The sequence below is a fragment of the Pollicipes pollicipes genome, unplaced genomic scaffold (genome assembly GCF_011947565.3).
Source record: "Pollicipes pollicipes isolate AB1234 unplaced genomic scaffold, Ppol_2.1 Scaffold_3087;HRSCAF=3621_pilon_pilon_pilon, whole genome shotgun sequence".
NCBI lineage: Eukaryota > Metazoa > Arthropoda > Thecostraca > Pollicipedomorpha > Pollicipedidae > Pollicipes > Pollicipes pollicipes.
Genome location: NW_023596225.1, coordinates 11,264,438 through 11,288,690, shown reverse-complemented (window position 1 = coordinate 11,288,690; position 24,253 = coordinate 11,264,438). Strand labels below are relative to the sequence as shown.

The window sequence follows — 24,253 nt, the reverse complement described above, 5'->3', positions numbered from 1 at the left end:
TGAATGTGAAATTCGCCATTGTGCCTTTGCATCCTCGTCTGGATGATACAAAATGCATCAAAACGTTGACAGCTACGTAAATGATAGAGACCGCTGTCCTTGCCATCAAGTTTGTACTGCCTATCGCTTTGCATATATATATGCAACCCAAAACGACATCTAACGATGTGCTCATTGCTTACTGGTTTTGATGGGCTACATAACATGACTGCTGCTGCTGCGCCGCCATCACTTCAGCAACGTTTATTCGAACTATCATAACTGATCCCGATTGCGTGGAGAATGAGCGGCTTCATTAATATTTCACTGACTTGTCACGCCATTCTCCATGCCAAGGCGTCCCTTTTGAGCGGCTGGGATTTGAGGATCGGCCGGCATCGCCAGCAGAGTGGCGGAGAACAAACCGCTGCGTCTGAGTCTGTGCCCGGGAGCAGCTGTCGGGCTACGCGACAGCGCGCCACCGTCGGCTATCAGACGGCACGGAGGCTGGGGTCGCGACCTCCATGTACGTGCTCCGCGTGTGTGCGGCGATGTCTGTGTTTGTTTGGCTGACACGCCCTCCGCTGCTGCTTTGCTCGCTCCCGCGCACCCGTGGGTATTTGGGAATTCGAGAACATCTGCTGAATGCGATTCGGGCGTGTTCTCCCACAAAACGCTCAGCTGGGGTGCGTTTCCTTTGTTACGCTTGATAACGTTTTCGTATAAAACGGGCCGGCGCGTTCGGTGAAGCATCTGCCTCCTCTGCGACCGCAGCAGTCATGAAGCTCCTCCTGATCGTCGCCCTCGTGGGGGCCGCCTCCGCTTTCGTGGAGCGTGCCGAGTGGGAGGCCTTCAAGTCCACCCACGGTAAGACCTACTCCAACATCATTGAGGAGTTCCACCGCATGAAGGTGTACGCCGACAACAAGGAGTTCGTCGACAAGCACATGGCTGAGTATGCCGAGGGCAAGCACACCTTCACCGTGGCGCTCAACAAGTTCGCCGATCTGACCACAGATGAGTTCAGTTCGCTTTACAAGGGCTACGTGGCGCAGAGCAGCCGTCCTCACGCCACTCACCAGCTTACTGGCAAGGCCGTGGCCGTCACCGTCGACTGGCGCGACCAGGGCGTCGTCACACCCATCAAGGACCAGGGCCAGTGCGGTTCGTGCTGGGCCTTCTCCACCACTGGCTCACTGGAGGCCGCCTGGAAGATGGCCGGCAACGAGCTGGCCTCGCTCAGCGAGCAGCAGCTGGTCGACTGCTCGGGGCACTACGGTAACCAGGGCTGCAACGGTGGTCTCATGGATTCAGCCTTCAAGTACATCCGCGCCAAGGGCGGCATCGAGTCCGAGTCGTCGTACCCGTACACTGCCAGGAACGGCCACTGCAAGGAGGACGAAGGCAAGTTCGTGGCCTCGCTCTCGTCGTACGTGGACGTGCGCTCGGGTTCCGAGTCGGACCTGGAGGATGCCGTCTCCAACGTCGGCCCGATCTCGGTAGCTATCGACGCCTCGCACCAGTCGTTCCAGCTGTACCACAGCGGCGTCTACAGCGAGGCGCGCTGCTCCAGCTCGCGTCTTGACCACGGCGTGCTCGCCATCGGCTACGGTACCGAGGGCGGCAGCGACTACTGGCTGGTGAAGAACTCCTGGGGCCGCTCCTGGGGCGAGGAAGGTTTCATCAAGATGACGCGCAACCACAGGAACCAGTGCGGCATCGCCACCCAGGCCTCCTACCCCACGGTCTAGACGGCGTTCGGAGAGGCGGGAGCGCTGCAGCACGTGCCGTCACGCTGTTGTCCGACCGTCTTGGATGCACGATGATTGTGTTGTGCCAGTCCATGCAGTAATACAAATTGCGTACGCTAATCTCTGTTGTACCTTACCATTTTGCTCGCGCATGTATAGCGCACTTCACGCTAGGTTTCTCGGTCTAGAGGTGGTGACAGACAGGCTATACAGCTACTCACCAGCGATTACCTAACGGCGTCATGCTATCGCCTTAAGAGGAATGTTTCACATTCGAAGATATTGGATGTGATTAAACAAGACACTTATGACTATGAATATGCTTCTAAGGAGACGAGACTGCTTTACACAACACAATTTTTCTGTTTAGTTAAAATGCTCCTCGAAACGACATTGTTTGATTACGTCCTGATCGCCGCAAGGCTTTTGGGACGGCAGGACCTGCATGACGTTATTATGACGTCATGAATGTCAGGGTAAACTTAAATACTCTCCCCAAAATAGTCCCCTATCTTTGCGGGCATTTAGCTCAGAAGCTAGAAGTCTTGAGAAGGGCAGGGCTGTGATCTGCACCGTATGATCTTCCAAATGCCTATTTCATTTCGAAACCTGACACAAATATGGAACACTCCCTTTAAGATGAAAACGCGCTCAGGTGGGGGTCAAATTGACCCCCCCCCCCTCAAAGGCTTTTCCAGAATGGTTTCCGAACCGCGCAGCACAGCCGCACCAAATGTCGCATAGCCGTAGACAGTCAAATAGCGGATCGTTTGATTTAAAAAAATAGATGTACCTTGCAAGGTCGCTGACCTATGGTAGGTCAAAGGCAGGTCATGGTTTCAGCGAGGTCAGTTTCTAGGAAATCGTTCAATCTGATGTAATAACAGAGAGTCAGACGAAGCCATACATCTCTGACATGCTTTCTTAGGCAATACAAATATTAAGTGAGCAAATTACGTTGACCTAAGGTCAGGTATGAAGGTCAGACCAAGGTCAAAGCCAACCTGTTTTATCACTCTGGGGCTTGCTGTATGGGGTAGTTTCTGGTGCTCATTTGTAATTCACTGATCGCAGTAACCGTGTTATACATCTTCCATGGACTTCTTATAGCTCAGGATAGGCCATTGACCTAAGCTGACCCAGGGTAACATTTTGTTTTTAGAGACATACGGACTAGCGTAATCTTTGTCGCTTATTCACACGCAACACTTTAAAGAGTTTTGTATGATTCTGACCACCATGACCTTCAAAATGTCAAACACTGTCACTGACCTAAAATGAGCATGCGACCTTTTCCTTAGAAACGGTTAGCTAGGTTCTGGGGCCCTTTTGGAGACCAACCTGGAATTTGACCTTATTTGACCCAAAGGTCATGACCTAAGAATATCAAGCTTTGACCTAAGTGAGTTAACGTACAGGTCAATACGCCCAGTAAATTTGGTGTCTCTAGCTTTCTCAATTCCCGAGATCTCAGGGGGTCAAAATGAACCCTCACCCGAGCAAAGAGTATCTAGCCGGCCACCCGCGCGCGTGTTAATAACCACATGATCCTGTCGTCCGGAGAGGTCTTCGCCGAACGTTTCCCAAGGGTATATTTATTTCCAGCGCCATTCAACTTCTGTGGTGTTCATTTATCGACACATGGAGTGCAGGAATCCATGCATGAAATTGTCACATGGAATGCAGACGCCCAAGTCCTCGGTCAGTAATCGCTGTCTGGTGAGTTTCACCAGCGTAGGCGGCCGGACGCTTGAAATCTTATTATTCTTTAGTAGGCGTCTGAAAAATATGAACGGCCAATGGCAGAATGGCTAGCACATTTTTGGCTTGTGAGTCGCATGCGGAGACCCGAACGCACTTTGTATTGTGCTTTGTATTGTCCTGCCTTTGAGGTGCAAGAGATCCTGCCACTCCAGACTCCGCCTAATACCGAATTGCAATAGAGACATATCAATGCACGAAACTCTCGGATATCGCTCCGACGAATCGTTCTATAACCAATGCTTCGAATGGCAGATGTGAAATTTGGTGGTCTACGCTTTGCATTTCAATTGACATGAAATCAGAGGCTCCAATACTGAAGAGCATCAGTGCATAGCTTCTGCATACCTGATATCGATTCAAGTCGGTTTGTATATACTGCTCAGGCGGCTGGAAAACACTTCGCAATCTTCGAGCACGAAAATGCAGTTATCTGGCGAGCTGCAGCATTGTGAACCTATGCAAGATGTGCTTGTGCTGCGTGGATGTGTCTCAAACAGTAACTCAATAACACCACAATTTCTATGTGTCCAAAAGTAGACGGCATCTGCTAACGTCCACCAAGAGCCAATGTGCCTTGCCCCATTACCTGTCATTGGTTGCAGTAAGCACAGCGGTACCAATTGTGCTGACATGTGTCTCGAGCCGCTCAATGTCCTGATCTCGTAAAAAAATATATGCCCACATATAAGCGGTAGGCATCAAATGTTGCGTTTGACGTCATTTCTTGCGCAATAATTAATCGGTGCAGGCCACCCAGTATGTGGAGCTGGCGAGGTTTGCGTCACTACCTGTTGAGGTCGTCGAAGCCTGCGCGGAAGCAAACACGCTTGAGTGTCAGATGCGAACCATTGAAGAGGGGGACCGCGGGTGCAAGCACCTTCATGCCACGAACTACCCACGCGCCTATGGCGAAGAGGTGTGGATGTGATGTGTGCTGACAAATACTCTTGCCCACACGGCACAGCAGCGCACCGAACTTGCCGGTAGCAGTCCATCCCGTTGTCATCAGAGCCCACCAAGTGCATGGGTGAAGAGGTCTGCGTGTGGGGCCGGCAACACCATCTCAGGCAGCACTCAGACCAAGCAGGGATATCGAATGGGCTCAAATCCTCCACGGACCCGGTGTTTCAAGCCTTCAGTTGCGGGGTGCCCCTCATCCAGCAGCATTGATGGTGGAGCACACATCACCTGCACACGCGGCGAGTACCACTTGACACACCTGTTGCACCTCCGCCTGCCCCCCTATCAACAATGTTTAATGCTTTCACTTCTAAGAGCGTTGATCTGTTCGGAAAAATCGAATGTCGTGCGATTTTGATAAATGGCCAGGTAGTTCTTATAATTTTAAGAAGGGGTGCATGCAACAAGCTACCCCTCCCATACGCACACCTTGACATAGCGTAATTTCGGCACCCATTATCACTTTGCTTCGGCATTTATTAAATTTTTGGCCAACATCTAACGCATACTGTCAGTGTAATGCAGTGCGTATTGCCTTGAAAGTTTCTTGCAAAACTTCTGGACAGATCATCCATTAAAATTTAAAAAAGCATTCGCCATTGTGGCACCTGCGCAACGCTGCCTGTAGTTACCGGCTGTCAGATATGAATTATGACTTAAAAATTTGGCTCACGTGGTGCATTAAGTGTATTTCTTGTTTTACGTTGCAGTTCATGTACTTAATTTCGCCCTATCTGGCATCTTTTATTCGGGTTGAAAGTATCGCGATAAAGAAAAAATCGAGACGTATTTTGTCATTCGGGTGAAGTGAGTTGTTAATCAGCAGCATTACAAAGGAAGCAGGTGACATGGTGGCAGTATCAGAAATGACTGATAAGGTCATTTGGATATTTATGGGCGTCGACGTGCGAAACTGCGAACCAGGCATCATTGCAGCCATATATACTTCTACCTCTGTGTAGAGTTGACTTGCAGTGGGATGGGTGTCTTCGTATCACCCATTTATTGAGCCATGGATCATAAAACGTGGCACCATATCACGAGATCTGTCTTTTGTCTTCGCCATTGAAGCTCCGGTAGCCGGGCTGCCGACGGCGGTGATGACTACCGTAGTGACTTGATAGCCTCCTCCCTTCCAACTGGACAAGGAGCTACACCCTGGCTTCGTAGTGAGTGAAAATGGTGCAAAGACAGCAGCGTCGATTGTTCACCCAAGTCTGGAATCACTCCTGCCAACAGAAATAGTACAAACTAAGAAAAAATGATTGAAAGTGAGATGGAATAGAATCAAACTTTGGATTAAAAAGGAGGTGATTTTGTAACAAAAAGTCATCGGAAATGGACGGGAAATATATCATTCGCGCAGAACTTTGTCCATGTATTCCTCAAAAACACAGCTTACGATCGGAATAAAGTGGCGCTTACTCATATTACGTATCCCCTCACGGCGATTGTGTGAAGTTGTCGGTGTATTGTACGCTTCCAGTACTTAGGCAAATATGCTCATACAGTGACATTTTCAACGTCTGGGACGATGTGTAGCATGCAACAAGCTGTGACATAATATCATACGTCCGCCGGCAATCATGCTTGACACCATGTTTAGGACGCGCTACAGACCAAACTGCAGACCGTGTTCACGACACTTAAAACGATTTGGTTCAAAAGCTCGGCAAGCAACTCGCTGTTCTTGAATGGAGCATCAGCACGCTACCGCCTAGGTGTCTTCTGGACGGGGTGGGGCGAGAGGGGGCTGACGTTGCTTCAGGCGTGGCTGCCGGGCAGAGCCGGCGGCGGTGGGCCTGCGCAGATCGTGCGTTCGGCGGGCCGGAGGTGGCAGCGGGGCCGGTATACCTGGCCGGTGCGGCGGTGGCTGCCGCAGTCGCCGAGCGGGCCGGCAGACGTGGCAGACCGACCCGAGGCGCGCCGACACTCCGAGGACAGCCGGCCGTACCAGCGCCCCCGCGCCGCACCGAGACGGGATGATGGTCAGTGGCCGGCGGCGGCGCCGCACCGGCCCGCCCGCGGCGGCGCTCGGCGCCGAGGCGGCCGCCCTGTAGGCGCCGCTCCAATAAAGACGTGATTGAGGGAAGGGAGTACCCCACCTTTTTTGGACTTCTTGTGCAGCATAAGTTGTTTAGTCCGATTTGGCTGCTTATTGTTAGATTGGACGTGCACGATTTGACCTGTAGTACTTGTTTTCTAAAAATGTTTTGAATAGTTCAGAATTTTGACTTGAAGTAGCCGCTCTCACGGGAAAAATATCATTGGACTCCCTGCTCATCACCATGAAACTAATACACTTTACTTGTTAGACATTTCCCGACATTGTCACGTATGGTCCCTAACATACCAAACGGCAACAATGCTTGTGCAGTAAATGGTCCGGCAAATGACAAATATTTTATTTAGGGAAGAAGATATGCAATGAAGTGAATTCAACGAAACGCCCGATATGGCTTGTATTTTTCGTTCTTTGGCTATGGGAACCAATGTTTACTTGGGTGCTCAATTTGTTGCAACTCGCAAGGCTCTGTTTACAAAGCAGGTATAGACCTACGACATATTCCGTGACTTAATCACGCCATCTTTCGAAATCCAATAATGCACTGCTCACAAAACATTAACCCTGTACGCTGTGGCGATCACAAATGTCCGTTTTTGCTGACGTCATCCATGCCCAACCCACATGCTTATATCAAATATATCCGCCTCGGCAGTCGTGGTGGCGAGAACAACCACGTAATATAACTTGACGTGTCTAGCTCCACCTTGCCACAAACAGTTTTGTCCTGAGCAGCCCAGCTTTACCCGACATTGAGTGATGGCAACAATTTTGAGCTATGGCTGGGGTTAACTGAGCAAAGCAAAATTGGGCAAAACTTATTCACCTTTGGTAAAAATGGTCCTAACACTAGCAATTTTGCACGGAAAAATATAAAAACCGTGCGTCCTGTGGAAAATAGTGTGTGGGCTGTGAAATGCCATCGGCTAAATTGGGGACACGTTTCCTTTGCCTCCCCATCCACCGATGTTGTCACCCGTGGCAACTATAAATTATCAGTGGAAAATGTCATAAGAACATAGACAAGTGCAATGTAAGCCAGGTGAGTAGCCGATGCGGTATAACTGCTTTCGGGCCGTAAACAATTGTAGAAAATAATTCTGGAAGGAAAAGATTTTACCGAGGATTTTAGGAAAGGATTTTACCACACTGTGAACTTATTGCATGAGATTGAACAATTTATGAATAAATACAAAATGGTGTAACTGAAACAAGTAGGAACGCAAGAAAAATAATTGTCATATTGTTAGTAGATCTCTGAAAACTTTGCGGGGCTCACCAATTGTTACATCAATGGTAGCCGTGAAGAAGAGTGGAGCACTAGATGTGCAAAAATAAATATGAGCATTGTTAATTCACAGTTCGATAAATGACTGGCTTTTTGGTTAAAAGAACACACGTATTTACTTTAAAAGCTGCCATGCCCACCTGCCATGCCCACGGATTTAATGACTGCGTGCTTTCACAAAGCTACTCCACTTAAGTTGAAGTCAATGAGGTCCAAGCTGCCCGGTTCCAATCCCCTCGCCCCTGGCTCGAGTGCACGGACAACTATGCAGCACATCGTGTGGATTAATGATCCATACTCGCCAACTGTACTGGCAAAAGACAATAGATTTGGAAAACGGCAACACTCAATCCAGTAAGCCTTTTTAAAGTTTGATATGCTGGCAACAGCACAGCTTACCTGGACAGTCTGCTTTTCAGCGATGCTTCTTCCTCAGCCAAGCTTCTATGCGACATTAGTACACTACGCTACAGTCCATACTCCACAAATTATCACCGCCAGTGCTTTATCCCAAAGGTTTAAGGAACGTCCATATTTGCGTGGGGTTTTGAACCGAAATAGCCATCTTGAGGATCATTCAGTGCAATTCACAGCCTTGTTGCTCTTCTTAAGACCTAGGGTTTTTTCTAGTTTCTGAACTACACACCTGCAAATGTGTGCAGAATAATTCGGTGGGGCTATTTCAACGTCATCCAGGCATCCATGACGCTATAATAACGTCATTGAAATCCTGCCATTCCATAAGGCATGCGGCGACCGTGACGGATAGAAATGTAATTGTCGAGCCATTCATATACGGCGCTCGTTAGCACCATTTTCAGATATAACGGCCGTCAACTTGCTCTCAATCAATGTTGTGCACGGTACGATAATGTAATCAATGACATATTGGGGGGGGGGGGGGGTAAATTTACTAGACAGAGAAGCCGTGTGGTCTAGAGCCGTCCTTTTCACTTAAAAGTATACTGATCGTTATAAGCGAGCTTCTTTCATCATATCTGATGCTTGCTTCAATATCTTCCAGTGTGGGACAATCCCTTTAAGAAGAGCACGCTGTGAACTGCACCAAATGATCTCCCAGCTGGCTATTTCAGTTAAAAATTCCATACAAATCAGAGGGATGGCATCTTTTTCGTGCATATGCTTCCTAGCAACTACTGTCAGCAGTGTTAGATCAGGGGGATGGCATCTTTTTCGTGCATATGCTTCCTAGCAACTACTGTCAGCAGTGTCAGATCAGGGGGATGACATCTTTTTCGTGCATATGTTTCCTAGCAACTACTGTCAGCAGTGTTAGATCAGGGGGATGGCATCTTTTTCGTGCATATGTTTCCTAGCAACTACTGTCAGCAGTGTTAGAAATAGTGGTGACCGAAACCGTCCAGGTATTGATCTTCTGGCACAACTGTCTTGTCTCACAAAATATCAGGGACGACAAGAAATGGATTTGGTACATCTTTTTGTCAATACATTTACATTTTCCTGTGAATCTTCGACTAACTTTCAAGAACGCCGAAAAACCTTACTTTGAAACATGGAAGTTCAGGCCATTAAACCTGCATTGCCCAGCGGGTATTGGATGAATGTGATGGAAATGCGGCAGAGCTTCCCCAAATTTATTTTGTGTTTGCTTCTTTCTATTGCTTCTCTGTATTTTTTTGTAAATAGTTTAGGCGTCGCACAGAGCCGTCCGATGGCCATAAGATCGTTACGCGGTTCAGGAGCTTAAGATTACGTTTGGTTCGGGTCTCGACTTCTCCGGCCCCTTTCAAATCGCAACTGAGCCCACCGGCGCACGCTCGGCCCCCTCCTCCTTCTCCCACTTCCACCTTACTTTGCCATATTTATATGGATCCCTACAAAATCACACATCACGCTAATGAAAATCCCGCGAAATGGAAGGATCTTGGAAAATCCAATATCTTTGCACTTCTCCCCAATTTCTGGCCCCCTTTTGCCGCACAGTTCCCGATATGAATGGAAAGCATGCCAACACATGAACCTAAATGTACTTTTCTTTTTGGACCGGCAAAACAACGGGGCCCACATAAGAAGAGAATGGGCATTTATACTTAATGTTGGACTCAATTACATTCATTTAGCACCTTTGGGCTTCATTAATAATTACGGTGCCCCAGGTTAATAAATCCGGTTCCCAATCCTTCCTTTAACAAATTTGGCGAAACCAGTGTTGTGGTGGGATTATATGACCGCTAAAAAGCATTAATCATGGCACACGTTCCCGAGCACCCGTTCCCCCAAGCCACATAATTCAAACCATAATATTTATACAGATGTCCTATATTTCTGGCATATTTCTTGTCGCGGGTTGTATAAAGACTGACGCAAAACCGGCATCCCGGGTGATTCCACGAGAATACCTTCTGTACGGGATCCAGATTGGAGCAGACAGGCCTCGCGCTGCGTCAACTGGCACCTCCCATCATTTCTTGGAACCATATCGGCTGTACTCTTTTAATGACCTAGGCATTAAATGAGATTGTGAACTTGACCGGACGTCACTGACTTATCATTGCGATGGTCCAGTGGTCTTCGTACAATATGCTGATTAAACACTCGAAGACATGCACATCGTGGACGGCGGCATAAACAAGATCATCAGCTTTAACATGTCATGCACGTGTATTCAGATCGACAGGACACACCTTAGCACACACAAAGCACACCGTCTAAACCAGGTATAACTCACCACGTCCAAAAGACTTCTCACAAACACAATAATATAATATTCACAAGCTGTACAAGTGATTTGTGCCGCCGATGAGTACAGCATCAAGCACGGTGTACAGTTTCCCGTCCCCAGGCAAACACATCATCATCATCAATCGATCAAATACATCATCAAATGCCATCATCACACACCCTCGCATCAAGTTATCCCGCTTCCGTAGTCACAAGCAAGACAAAGGCCGCGCAGCGTCAAATCGGACTCCTTCCCAGCCCTACGTACAGTTACAGCCTGAGTCGGACCGGCACTCGGGACAGGCATGCAGCGAGCGGCTGGATGCCCCACGACAAGCATTGCATGTTCCTGTGCACGTCACCTCCACTCTTCAGTACCCTGCAAACATCGGATATCTTACACACTTGCTCTAACACATTTAGCCTTAAATGCATGCCATCACCTCGAACTCTGTGCTTGGAACGATTAGAAAGGCCTCAGACGGTAAAGCCCCACTAGTCTATAGCCAAATCAATATACTGAAAGGCCCGGGTATTCCTACAAAAAGGCGCCTGATGTACATGCAATGATCAAAGCACTGAAATCAGAGAAGACAGTCTGCGTGAGGACTTTCTATGGTGCGTTGTCTGTTTAACCACCACACTTGCCATTTCACGGCATCAACTTGACAGGACATATTCTGCGCTCGATTTTGCTCGTCGCAGTCCTGCAATCTGTGCGGCGCTGCGTCACGACGCTGTCCCCGATCCCGACGGTACAGGTGGCCACCCCTTTCGGTCTTCGGAGGATGACCGGCGAACACCCACTTCCATCCGCGAAGTGGACAGCTCTTTCGCCCCTTCGGCCGAAGGACAGGGATGGTGGCCACGTTTTTCCTCTGACCTAGTTGGCGCTGCGCAGCAGAGTCGGCTCTGGCAGGCGACGGAGAACGTGGCGGCGCACCAGACCGTCATGACCGTCACCGACCGACAGGTCTTTGTTCCATGTCGGGTCTTGCTCAGGGTGATCGTCCAGATCGTGAAGAATGGACTCCTGCATCTTGATTAGCAGATCCGACAGGGCGTTGCGTGCATCGGCCGTTGTGTCAGCCACAAGCACGGGAGGGGGGGGGGGGCACGGCGGGCGCCGACAGGTCTGACGGTCTGACGGGACGAGGGATCCACAAAGTCCTCGTCATCGCTAACGTCACCGACTCGGTGGTTGTGATTGCTTCACTTTAAGTTTGAGACCGTTTGAGATAATATGACCGCGCTTTGACCCCTAATAAGCACCCATTGCAAGCATTCTTTGCAAAACGTGGTACGGTTAATGCGAGGCACACCTACCGCGGAACAATGGTTAGAGTACGGATGTCCTGCAGCAAATCGCCTTGAAACCTAATACTCGGCACGGGCCTTCGAAACCTTCCATCCCAACCGTCAAGTTTCGGGAGGCCCTTTCCACGCACCGGATATCGGGTCCAAAGATGTAGGAGCCCAATGTACTATACGGATGATATGGGTTGTGTATTTCTAAGCGCATGTTCGGTTGTGGTCATCGAGACGTTTTGACTTGGCTGTCTGTAACTCGTGCAGCCATAACCTTTTTTGCACGGTATCAGGTGTTAGGATGAGGGAGCTGGGATGACTGGTAATTTTGGTACCTTTCTATTGCCAGCGTCTGCAGAGATTTTGAAAAGTTCATATTTTACTATCTACTATTCAGTGACTGGGTCTAAGTCATAAACAGGCATGTGAGATCACAAATATTTCTTTGAAAGCATGTTGGAAGCATGCTAATGCCATGCAAGTGTTGAACAACTAAGTTCTGTAAACGAAGACCATAAAGCTATTCATAACAGTCAAATATATCTGGTTATTTAAGCGCATAGGTCGATATGATGAAATATAATGCTATCACTGCTTGCGCCCATTTAAAATGATAAGCAGAAATTCGAAGTACCACGCCCATTAAGCATATAGATGCTGGAAAATAGTTCTGACATGTTGTATGTTATTGCGCATGCATTCAACTAATTGTTTGTGAAAGAAAATAATTTCCAATGGAACAATGCAATCAATGCAGACCGAAATTGCAAAAAATACATGTAACGCTGAACATGTCTGGTGTAAGGATAAATAATGTATAGCGAAGCAGTGGCATCGCGGGAAAATATCAGCTTACATTCCTATATACTCATGTATTTATATACACTCACATACTTATATACATACCAAGAACTCAAAGTTTGGCATACGAGTGCCACTAGTTCCAGTGGTAAGGGAGCCAATGTTTCAAGGAATTATGATGTCACAGGTGTAGCTTGAGGTAAATATACCCCAAAACACATTTCTTTACACGCAAATAACTTGACAATTTAGCACAATTTGGCCTGTCCATAATTTCACACACACGGGTGTAGGGATCAGGGCACAGATGACTTGTAGGTGTTCAGTGAATCATTTTTTTCAGACCGGATGCAAACATTTTGTGTTATAATGGCCTTGACTAATATACCTATGAATCAATTTTTATCACTGATCGCTAGCAGATCAAAGAAAACAATGAAAATACCATCAAAACCATAGCATGTGCCATCATGCCCTTTGATGCCACCTCACATAACGCGTATATATACTATATATATATATATATATATATATATATATATATTATATATATATATATATATACATGTATAGTGTTAGCGTGATGGAAAACCCATTCATTGTTTTCCCATCAGTCTCCCATATTTTTCTTCGCATATAAGGCTTACCTCACCTCGGAGCGTGCATTTCCGGCTTACCTCACCTCAGCGGCCACGCAGGACCCTCATATACGTCTGCCAGGGGCGAGCCCCGACAGGGGTACGCTACTCAGTCCGCAGCGCATGCAAAGACGGCCCCTCGCCGTGGTGGCGCGATCGAGCGCGCGGTGCGTGCGAGGCTGGTTTTAGCACCAATGCGGGCGCGCATCTGTCACGGCGGGGAGTATTTACCACGTTGAACGGACCAGATTGTACCCATTACCAGATTGCACCCGTGCGTCACACGGCTACAATCTGTGGCGTTCTCACGTTCCCCCGGGCTTAATGCGATAAAGTTGGGTACTACCGTTAAGGGCTGCACCAAGGCAGCCACCGATCACAGGCCGTCCGGTCTCGTCTAGCAATGACCACTAACAATAGCCGTTTAGAGCATCGTGCTTGATGGGAGTTAGGCGCCTGCAACCCGTCTTGCGGCAATCAGCGGGGATTTCTATGGCGGACATTGTTAGTCGCACAAATCAACTAACACTCTTGGCTCCCGAAGCCGTGCACATCCAACAACGTCTGCAACCATATGACATCGACCTTACGTCTATTAACGGAACCTGGTTTCGACGATCGATGCTTAACAAAATTATAATGATGCCTGACGACATCTTTCGCGAAGACATAGCAGGCAAACGTATTAGACGAGGTAGGTAGTTTTCCGTTGTGTTTAAGGGGACTCGAACTCCGTATGTCAATGAGAGAAAATTGAGTTGAATCCGGGAGATGCTTTGTTTTTAGTGTAATTAGCGCTATTTTTCTTCCGCTCGGCCTCACCAATCCCATTTTACGAAACTCACTTCTATGGTAGAATCTTAGCGACCGCGACACGCGAAATGTTCGTCACCAGATTACACTCCAGGGTCAGGCCTTGGACTTAGGACTCATTTCCTAAGCAAAGACAGGGCCGAGATCCGCGATTTACGTTGGTCGGGGCCCCTAAGTCAATGAGTGGCTGCTGTGTCAGTTAGGGGACCACAGTGCCGAACAAGTGTCCGGTATTGACAAGGAGCTCAGAGTCGACCAGGGACAGTGCTCGAGTGGCCCGTAAAGGAGCGGAGGGGTCTCTCGGGACCGATGAGCAAGTGCCTGATCGGAGTGCACGAACGCGGGGCCGGGCCATTATATATCAGATATAGGGCCTTTTGCACCGATTGGTGACACCCTTGGACAATGCCGGTATTTATTTCGATCATAGACCACCAACGCCGAACAGTCGGCTCCGTGTCGGTCTGATCCCTGAGCGCCCATTTCCTAAGCAGGGACGGGATGGGAACCCGCTATTTGCATTGGTCGGGACCTTTAAAGCAATGAAGGCTTCTTTATAGGCCAGAAACCCACAGTGCCTGGTAGAGGGCCCAATGTTTGCAAGTGGCTTTGAGTCGACCAGGGTAGCATCTGCTGGACGGCGACAGGGACGGGACCCCGAAGGCCAGGGGATTCTTGCGTTGTTCGAGGCCTTCTGACAATGAAAATGAAGATGGGAGCTAACGATATGGGTCCACAGCGCGCGTAAGGCGTGACCTCCGGAGACTGCAACGCCGTGCGTCGGGTTTTTGTAAGACTTGCGAGCACGAATGACCGAAACTAGGTCACGTAATTCGTTCCCTTTTTCATTCTGAACAAATTTGAGCATCTTAGACCAAAACAGGTTAATGTGAATGCGAATATACGGCCTTTTTCGATGTTAGATCTGCGTTCAGGATGTCCTTACACAACCCAGACAATTTTCAATACAGCCCCTGAGTGCTATTGCCTTGGAAGGAGTCTACATATTTTTTTTAAAAAAATGAATGACACTGGTGTGCTTCCTTCAGTTTATCAACTTTAAAACATAAACAGCATTATGCTTACTGGCGACTCCTGGCTTTTGAGAAGGGCTGGGCTCCCCACGAAATCAAGTGTGCCATATCCGATGACCTCTTTTTGTGGGTGAGGGCCTTGCCCAGGGGAATGGCTTGGTTGACCCTGTGTCCCACCCCACAATTACCAATGCTCGGGCTGCGTCCCTGCGTCGGTACGCTCATTAAGCAACGAGTATGTGTATGGTAATATCAGCCCTTGGTAACGGAAAAGCCAGCTCAACTAGCAGCGTTGTTACCATCAACCTGCATTATACATGACATCGATATGACGGGCGTTTCCTTTTTCACACGTTCGAAGTGAAACTGGTGGGGGTTGCTTTCCCTTCACAGGCACATGAACTTGGGACTGTGTCCCCCAGACGCAGAGCTGGCTTGCATTTCGTGCTTATTGAAAAAAGCGGAAAAAGGATGTCTCAACAGGAGGGTAACTGCCTAAGCGTATTTGCGGAAAGGCTGGGAACCATGTTCTTAACTTATGCGTGGAATGAACATTTACAGCATTCCACATGCATTCATTAACATTGATATTGACTAAAATGCATCTGTATTATCGTTGTAATTTTGATGCATTGAGGACTTGTGTGTAAATGAATTAAGATAGCCACATATATTGTGGACACTAAACGATCCTCATCATCGTAAGTCATACACCCAATTTATTTTTCAGTATGCAAGAGAGAGCTGCAACTGGATCTCTTCAGCTTTACAAATCAGGTGCCTTTATAAAAAAGCGGATATAATCTGCAAGGGTTCCATGCATGACTGCTGTGGCTACACACATGCGCTTTAAAAAGAAAGCACACACACACACACACACACACACACACACACACACACACACACACACACACACACACACACACACACACACACACACACACACACACACACACACACACACACACACACACACACACACACACACACACACGCACGCACACATACACACACACACACACACACACGTATATATATATATATATATATATATATATATATATATATATATATATATATATATATATATATATATGTACATATACATAAAACATTAGTCGTTCAAAATAACAGCGGTTTTAAGGTTTGTGATCCCTGTGATGTACTTTCATTCTTGCGTATTAAATGCTTGCTTTCTTGGTAGTGGCTGTTAAAAACAAGCGCAAAACTCACGCGACAGAAAACATTCCAAGTGCACCACATTTCTTTCTTGTTTCTTTTATTTCGTCGACGTTTCGTTATTCTTTTGACATTCTCAAGACATGAGACATTAACTTAAAACCACAGCCATCATGCACAGCAATGGCAGGTCACCCCCAACATGGCTTGTACTTAATTGATAAAATTACCGAATAATCTAATCTACACACCGTAGCTTGAAGGCAAATCACAACACGCCAGCATTCTTTTTCATTTTCCATTTTCACCAACACGCCATACGCGCTAGGTGCCACCAGGTAATTTCTAAAGCAAAAACTCATGAAAGCCAATTTCAAACCGCTAAATTCCCTCCCACTACAGTTTTTTGTTCCTCAGTTACACTTCCCTAGTGTATTAGGTTTAATCCGTGGGATCAACCTTGTAAAGGGCTGGCGTTCTCGTGCATTGAACTGTCTGTTAATAGACGCGTCCCATAGCACATACGTATGCGGCCTCCGGCGCACATAGCCGTCTCATATCGTGGCATCTGTCTGCGAAAGTGTTATTATTTGCCATTTGTTACATGATAAGTCGCGTGACTTGACACAAGGTCTATTCGCAGTTTGCCGAATGCCTTTTTGTCGACCGTGATATAACGACTTCCCTATTGGTGGCATGTAAAAGATCGACGTGCCAAAAAGTGGAATGTCAAAATGGCGAACTACAAAACAGCGACAGAGGATAATGGCGACATGCCGAAATGGCAAACGTCTAAATGGTGAACTACAACTGACGACATGTAAGAAGGTCTATATGTGAAATCGGCGAACATTTGAATGCCATTGAACTGCTTGAAGAGAGTGTTCAGCATTTGCATGGAGTTGTGTACTGAAAGAGCCATTTTGAAAATCATTCGATGCAGCGTGTACTCCTGCTGCCCCGCTACCCCCGGTCCGCCCCTGCCCGCAGCCGCTGTGGGCGGCCCTGCGCTTGCTTATGCTGCCCCGCTGCCCCGGCCTGCCCCTGCCCGCAGTTGCTGTGGGCGGCCCCGCGCTTGTCCTGCTGACCCGCCGCCCCGGCCTGCCCCTGCCCGCAGTTGCTGTGGGCGGCCCTGGCGCTGCAGCTGGGATTGAGCACTGGCTGCTTCATCAACAACTGTCCACAAGGCGGCAAGCGTTCGTCGCCGGAGCTGGTGCCGCAGGGACTGCAGCTGCCAGTCCGCGCAGCGCCCTTCCTTCCGCCAGCCTCGCCGCCCGAGCTGCCGTCAGACCCGCCCAGCTCTCTCAAACTGGGCCAGGTGACCATGACGGGATGTTGCCGCTGACTTCAGCCGCAGCCACAGAGAGACTGATGCAAACGACGAGCGCACGAGACATTTTAAATCAGACATTTTCCAACACATTGCCAGTGGGAAGGGAACATATCAGCGACACCGACAGCGACAATTCCCCTAACCTTCCCTCAAATTCTGATGTCTTGGTGTCAAAATCTGATGTCTTATTGACCTCATGCTACTTCATCCTAGCTTTCAGCTGAAATACGGCGAAGGAATGTTTGCCGACTTGCTACCATGTGAAGTCGCACTATAACAGGCTGCAATAGGTGCCACAACAGCTATAACTGGGCTGCCGTTTAGTCAGTTGGGGACGTTTCCCGCAGGCAGCATGTTTCATAGTCTTTGTCAGGATTGCATTGCCAGATGTGAAATGTACATCGTTCTGTTTGTCGGCAAATGCAATTACCATTCGTTATTAAGAGCAAACATAAACTAGATTTTTGCGAAAAATTTGTAATTACAGGCCGACAAGGTAAAAAATGTGGCCAGCGCGAGGGTGTAAAAATAGGCGCTGATGAATCCGCGGTATATTTGCTGCAAGGAAATGTCCCTGGCAACACTGGCGGCTTATGCGAACTCCTGTACCTTTTAATGATAAGGTTATCATGGGCAACGAATTCAATTCAGGTCGAGTTCATATCGGGTCACTGTTAGTCTGAAAGTCCGTATCTCCTTGCAGAAGTTGTGAGAACCGAGCTGCTCTCCTCGGAGAACGCATTCCATGATATAGGTTATAACTGGATAATTTATAAGCGACCTGAAGCTAAATTCTACATATCGTATCCTTACTATATGGTATGCCATGTCAGCGATATGAAATAGCCCCGGTCCGGTATATTTGAGCACAAGCTCTGCGATAACCGGAATAACAAGTAAAACGACGGACAATATTCAAAATTGGATAGGTTTCACCTCATTTGACCTATAACTTGTTGAGCTAGGAACATACGTCTTTTAAGACCGCATATTTATTTACAGCATCCATCTAGCCTAAGTTACGTTTTCCTACCTCATACGGTTCTTCAGGTGGTATGCGGCGGGTTGTGGGGGGTGGGGATATTTATCCCATCTCCTCTGCACCCTTTTCTCTTAGACCTTCCCTGGGCGTGTTTGTAAGCCTTTTCATGGAAATACGTCCACTCTCTCTTTCTACTACGCACTTATTCCCGCTTCCATTCCTCTTTCTCTCTTCATTCCTTTCCCCTCCCCCTCTCTTTCGCTCCTTCGCTTATGTTTTCTTTGCCTCCCCCCTTTCATCCTCTCTCTATCTTTCTCTCTCTCTCCCTCTCTCTCTGTCTCTCTCTCTCTCTCTCTCTCTCTCTCTCTCTCTCTCTCTCTCTCTCTCTCTCTCTCTCTCTCTCTCTCTCTCTCTCTCTCTCTCAATCTCTTTCCTTCTTTCTCCTACCCATTACGTTTCTTTTCTTTTTCTTGCCTTCACTTTCTTTACCACCTTTTTCCATTCTCTCTCCTCCGCTTCTCCGTATGTGACCCGCCGTTCTCACTCCGTTCAGGTCCGGAAGCGTTTTCTGGTGGCCCTGTCACCGCGATACAGAGATGTCGTCGGCATGGAGGGCACGCCTCCCGGCACGTGCTTCATACAGGGCGTCTGCAGCTACCCTGACTGCTGCAGCTTTGGTAAGGCATGCTGTGGTGGAACCTCTTGTTGCATTAAGTTGCCTTTTATTGAAAATCATTTGAAGCCTTTGCTTGGCCGGATTTACTTTGAGATGTAAACCACATAGGCGCAGCCACGACATTTCGAAAGCTTATTGAAAAACGAAGATCGAATAACAATTTTCCCCAAATGCTATCTTATAGGCATTCCAAGGAGGCATCAGACTCAACCTAGGCAGAGGCTACCTCTAGACGGGGCCCCGGGCTCCGCATTGGTCCCCCCCCCCCAACTGGCAGAACGGGTGCACCCTAAGGCTGGGACTGCAGGCACGCGACTGCAGCACGCAGGCACGCGACTGCAGCACGCAGGCACGCTACCGCAGCACGCAGGCACGCTACCGCAGCACGCAGGCACGCGACTGCAGCACGCAGGCACGCGACTGCAGCACGCAGGCACGCAGGCATGCCGCAGAAGCCTCGCTGTGACGTCACACCATGCATCATCATAGCAATCGTCTTGGTTGACCTTAACGTCTTGGTTGACCTTAACGTCTTGGTTCACCTTAACATTTCTGTTTATTGAGACGTTCGTCACTTGCCATCCATTTCTAACCAGGCTTAAACGTCTCCGTCAGGGTCTCGACAGGCGCGTAGGCCAATATCAATTTTTTCGGACCTCATGCGATTTTGGACCGAATTGGTGCGAACCGCCCAATACCAAGTGAAAAACTTTAAGGCTTACAGAGGGAGGCATGCCACTCGTGGCATTGGCTTAGCCTGATGCGGTCAGCTTTTTAAAACAGATACAATTGAACCGAAGTTGAAGTGTTGTGCCTACAAACGGCACGACAAGAAGTTTGGCTCCTGGCTCCGTCACGCTCTGTCACTGTGTAGTGGCGCAGGATACAGTAGCCGTAATCACACGTGTTGTGTTCTTTTGCTGGGAACTGGAGAGCAGTTTTACCAGATTTAAAGTTTCGACCCGTCTCGATGGCCATGCATTTGTCATATTGCATCCTTTACATATCAAAACCCCAAAATACTTGATGTGGTCAGAAGGTATAGAGCTCGACCGCTCTGGATCACCCTCACTGCTGCGCCCTTGTTCGCGCATGTCTGTTATAATATCTATAGGCTTTAACGACGCTCTCAACAAGCTTAGGTTATCTATCGTCGATATATCTAGCGTCGTTTGCCACAGGGTGGGGGACATTGAACGCTGGGCTGGGAGCCATGTGTGAACCTCAAAACTTCCCGCACGCGGCCGTCGGATGAACGTCTCGTGAGTCTGGCTCAGTGGTTTGCTTCACGAGAACATGACGCCCATTTGCCAGGGCTTTCAGCTCACGTTTGCGAACTGTGCAACGTTTTCTCGTCAGCCGTCAGCATCGACCTGAGATAAGTGGAGACGTGGCTGTTCCGCTGGTCACGTCGCGAGGCCGTTTGCTCCGCAGAGGCGTGTGCCCAGTCGGCCGAGTGTCGCGTACTGAAGCAGGGCTACCGCATCCTGGTCAAGTACATCTTCTCGAAGCTGGAGGGCGTGAACGCGCCCGACCTGCAAGATGGTGCCGTGGCCTGAGCAGGCTAAAGCCGGACCAGAGCCGGAGCCGGGCCGGCGCTGCGGCGGAGTGGCTTCGGGAGCGAGGCACGACGCGATCTGAAGCGGCGGCGAGTTCGGAGACGGAGCTGGGGCGTGGCCAGGCGTTCTCTTGGGTTTCAGTCACGAGCCATGTCAGTGCGCTGGGGCAATGCCAGGTCATGGCGTTGATGTGAATCGCTAGCTCTTTAGATGAGCTCTGTGGGTCACTGCTCTGAGGCAGAACTAAGCACGTTTCCCTGCAACAGACCTACTTCTAACCTCAATCGTATTCATGTCGTTTGATGATTTGGTGATCAATACCGAGGGACCCAGGTAAGTAATAATTTGCCCATGCATCTGGGGTCTGTGGCTCGTCGGCTGACTGCCTGCAGATGCGAGAACCTTCGCTTGCCGCTCTGCTGGTAACATGCCTGCAGACGCGAAAACCTTCGCCTGCCGCTCTGCTGGTAACATGCCTGCAGACGCGAGAACCTTCGCCTGCCAGTCTACTGGTAACATGCCTGCAAACTCGAGAACCTTCGCTTGCCGGTCTACTGGTAACATGCCAGCAGACGCGAGAACCTTCGCCCGTCGGTCTGCTGGTAACAATATCACGCTTTATAGACTGATTCATGCGGTTCAGGTTTACAAGTGCAATACACGGCATGTTTGACGGACCCCGGGTGTCCAGCTCTAAACTGTTGACGTCGTCACCAATACATGTCTCTGTCGAACAGTTCTGGTTTTGTCAGTCCCACATAGAAAGGTATCAACCTCGGTTACCGGTCTTCCTTGACCTTTCGTGATAAGAGGTCGAAGTTCAAACCTGAAAGTCAGGACTCGATACCATCAGTCATGTTTATCACGCACCGACACTTCAATATGATATTCCAACGTTCTTCACTATGCCCTTCGTACTTTCCGGATGCCCTCCTCAATATGATAACATACGAAGCACGCATGTATGCCCCCCGGGCTGGCAGGGAGTACGCTGCACTGAAGGTGTCATCCTTTAGAAACCTTGACAACAGGGAGCACTGTGGCATGCCCGAGGATAGCGCATATGTGCCTAAAAAGCACGAACAATATGTTAAATTGCTGTCTGAAACCGTTCAACCGTGTTTAAGCTTTCCTCATATTGCACAGTTTTTCCATTACTTCAGTTTTTCATTGCAGCAAATTAAGGTCGCACGATAGCTCGCGAATTCCGACAAACTGACGACTTATGGGCAGCCGGCCAAGAGAACCAGACCAGAAGGAAGAGGAGGCTACCGCGCGACTCTAAAGTAACGGTATGCGGCAACGGCCGGCGCACGGTACTTTAAGTGATGCGTCGTAATGCATGGCGAGACCTCGTTGCCTCGCGTAGGCCGGGGACCTGGGCCTTATCTCGCCTAGGTCCCAAAGACAAATGTTTACCCCCTCAGGGACACCCTCGAGGCACCCTTTCTGCCTTACCAAGCTGTTTCGTGGCAAGGTGATATCTTTGGGCAATATTTTTAACTAGAATTGCTCTGCTGGGTTCGTGGTAAAGTTGCCACTTTTGAACCCGCAAGCCTGTGCCCCACGGGCTGAAAAAAGCACACAGATTTTTCGGCGGACATTGCTGACTATGTCGCGGGTTTTGGCTGGTATTTTACATATACAATTTACGAACTAATGTTTTCTTTTAGCATAAACGTACGTGCAATTGCTTTATAATTGTTGTTAAGAAATACTGGTGGATGCACAAATTTTTCGCAAGCATGATGGACTCAGACATTGACAAGCCAATTCAAAGTTTTCCAGTTATGCAGTGCGTGCCATTTCAAACCAAACTCTATGATGTTTTTATGCATGGTGTATACTCCAAAGCCGTATGCCAAGGCTTAAGGCAAATGCTCCACATTTGACGATATTTAAGCAAGCATCAGGTATAATAAATAAGATCACCTATAACTTTTGGTAAACTTAATAAGTAAGTGAAGCATACTGCTTTAGATGACACAATTTCTCTATTCAGTACATTTACTGCTCAATACGTATTTGTTTAATTGCAACATCTTACATTGCATAGCATTGATTGACAGCCAATCAACGGCCGGCATGTCTCGAAATTGTGCTCACGGAAGCTAGACATGAATGACTCCACAGCTACACTTTTCTCGGCTTTGATCGCCGCATGTACTAATGGGATGGCAGGATTAGAATGACGTGATCGTGGCGCCATGGATGCCTGCGTGAACTTTAAATAATCTGCACCAAATAGTCTGCATATTTTTGCTGACGTATTGCTCAAAAACTGGAGCACCTTAGGTAGTAAGAAGGGCAGAGCTGTGCACTGCACCGAATGATCTGTATATTTTTGTTTGGTTCAAAACTCCCCATAAATGTGGAAAACTCCTTTTATGGGGATGTTCTCTCTTAAAGATCCCTTAAACGGGAGTGGTCTACATTTTTACGGCGGTTTTAATTGGAATAGCAATCTTGAAGATAATTCTGTACAGTTCACAGCCCTGCCCCTCTTAAGATCGCAACCCCTCCAGTTTTTGAGCAACACTCCCGAGAAAATGTGCAAACTATTTCGGGGAGACTATTCCAAGGTCACCCAAGGCATCCATGGCGGGACAATCACGTCATTCAAATCCTGCTATTACACTAGCCATGCGGTGAACAAGGGAAATACAAATTTCATTGCCGAGTCGCTCATGTCTGGCGTTCATGACCACGATTTCCACACATAACAGACACCAATCGGCTGCTAATTAACGGTGCGCAAAATACAATGACATGATCAAGCAATGACCTATTAAGGAGCATCTTTATTAAACAGGGAAAATATGTTGTCTACAGCAGTCTTTTCGACTTAAAAGTGCATCAATAGTTATAAATGAGTTTATTTCATTATAACTGATACTTGCTCCGGTACCTTCAAATATGGAACATCCCTTTAACAATGGTCAAGATCACATCACGAAGCATGGGAAAAATAGTTGCTCATAATAAGCAATAGCAGACCACCCAGTCTCTTTAGTATGAAGTCGATACCTATGAATATACATAATTTTTCTGCACTTAAGCTATGAAAAATTGATAGACATCTGTAAAACAAAACAAGCACCACGACAGCTCAGCCTTACCGAACACATCGACAGCTATGGCATGGATCTTAAATACAGTATTGCGGCGGGGCATAGATCACACTTTTGTGGTGCCTTGTGCGTAGCACGGCAAATGGTCTTACTGCAGGCTACTCTACATTACTACGCCTCCTGTTACTCCTTCATTGAATGCTGCATATGGAAGCAGCGGTCATAACACTTGCATTCAAGCCAAGCAGCACACCAGATACTTAACTATAAGATCCTATGCAGTTGCCACAAGACTGGCATACCGGCAATCACAATGGTGCTTAAATCTGATAACAAACTCCCGCAACGA

At 48.2% G+C, this 24,253-nt stretch overlaps 2 protein-coding genes across 2 annotated transcripts; both read left to right on the top strand.

The window, feature by feature from the left end:
- The first annotated feature begins 747 nt into the window (after positions 1 to 747).
- On the top strand, positions 748 to 1,842 carry LOC119089657 (procathepsin L). Its single transcript, XM_037212451.1, has one exon. The coding sequence runs from the start codon at positions 759 to 761 to the stop codon at positions 1,728 to 1,730; it is 972 nt and encodes a 323-aa protein (XP_037068346.1). The 5' UTR covers positions 748 to 758; the 3' UTR covers positions 1,731 to 1,842.
- A 4,580-nt stretch (positions 1,843 to 6,422) lies between these two features.
- LOC119090434 (vasotocin-neurophysin VT 1) lies at positions 6,423 to 21,567 on the top strand. The gene is made up of 4 exons (XM_037213236.1): positions 6,423 to 6,442; positions 17,401 to 17,601; positions 19,152 to 19,275; positions 20,709 to 21,567. Exons 1-4 carry the CDS (start codon positions 6,437 to 6,439, stop codon positions 20,831 to 20,833), a joined length of 456 nt encoding a protein of 151 aa, XP_037069131.1. The 5' UTR covers positions 6,423 to 6,436; the 3' UTR covers positions 20,834 to 21,567.
- Positions 21,568 to 24,253: the final 2,686 nt, after the last annotated feature.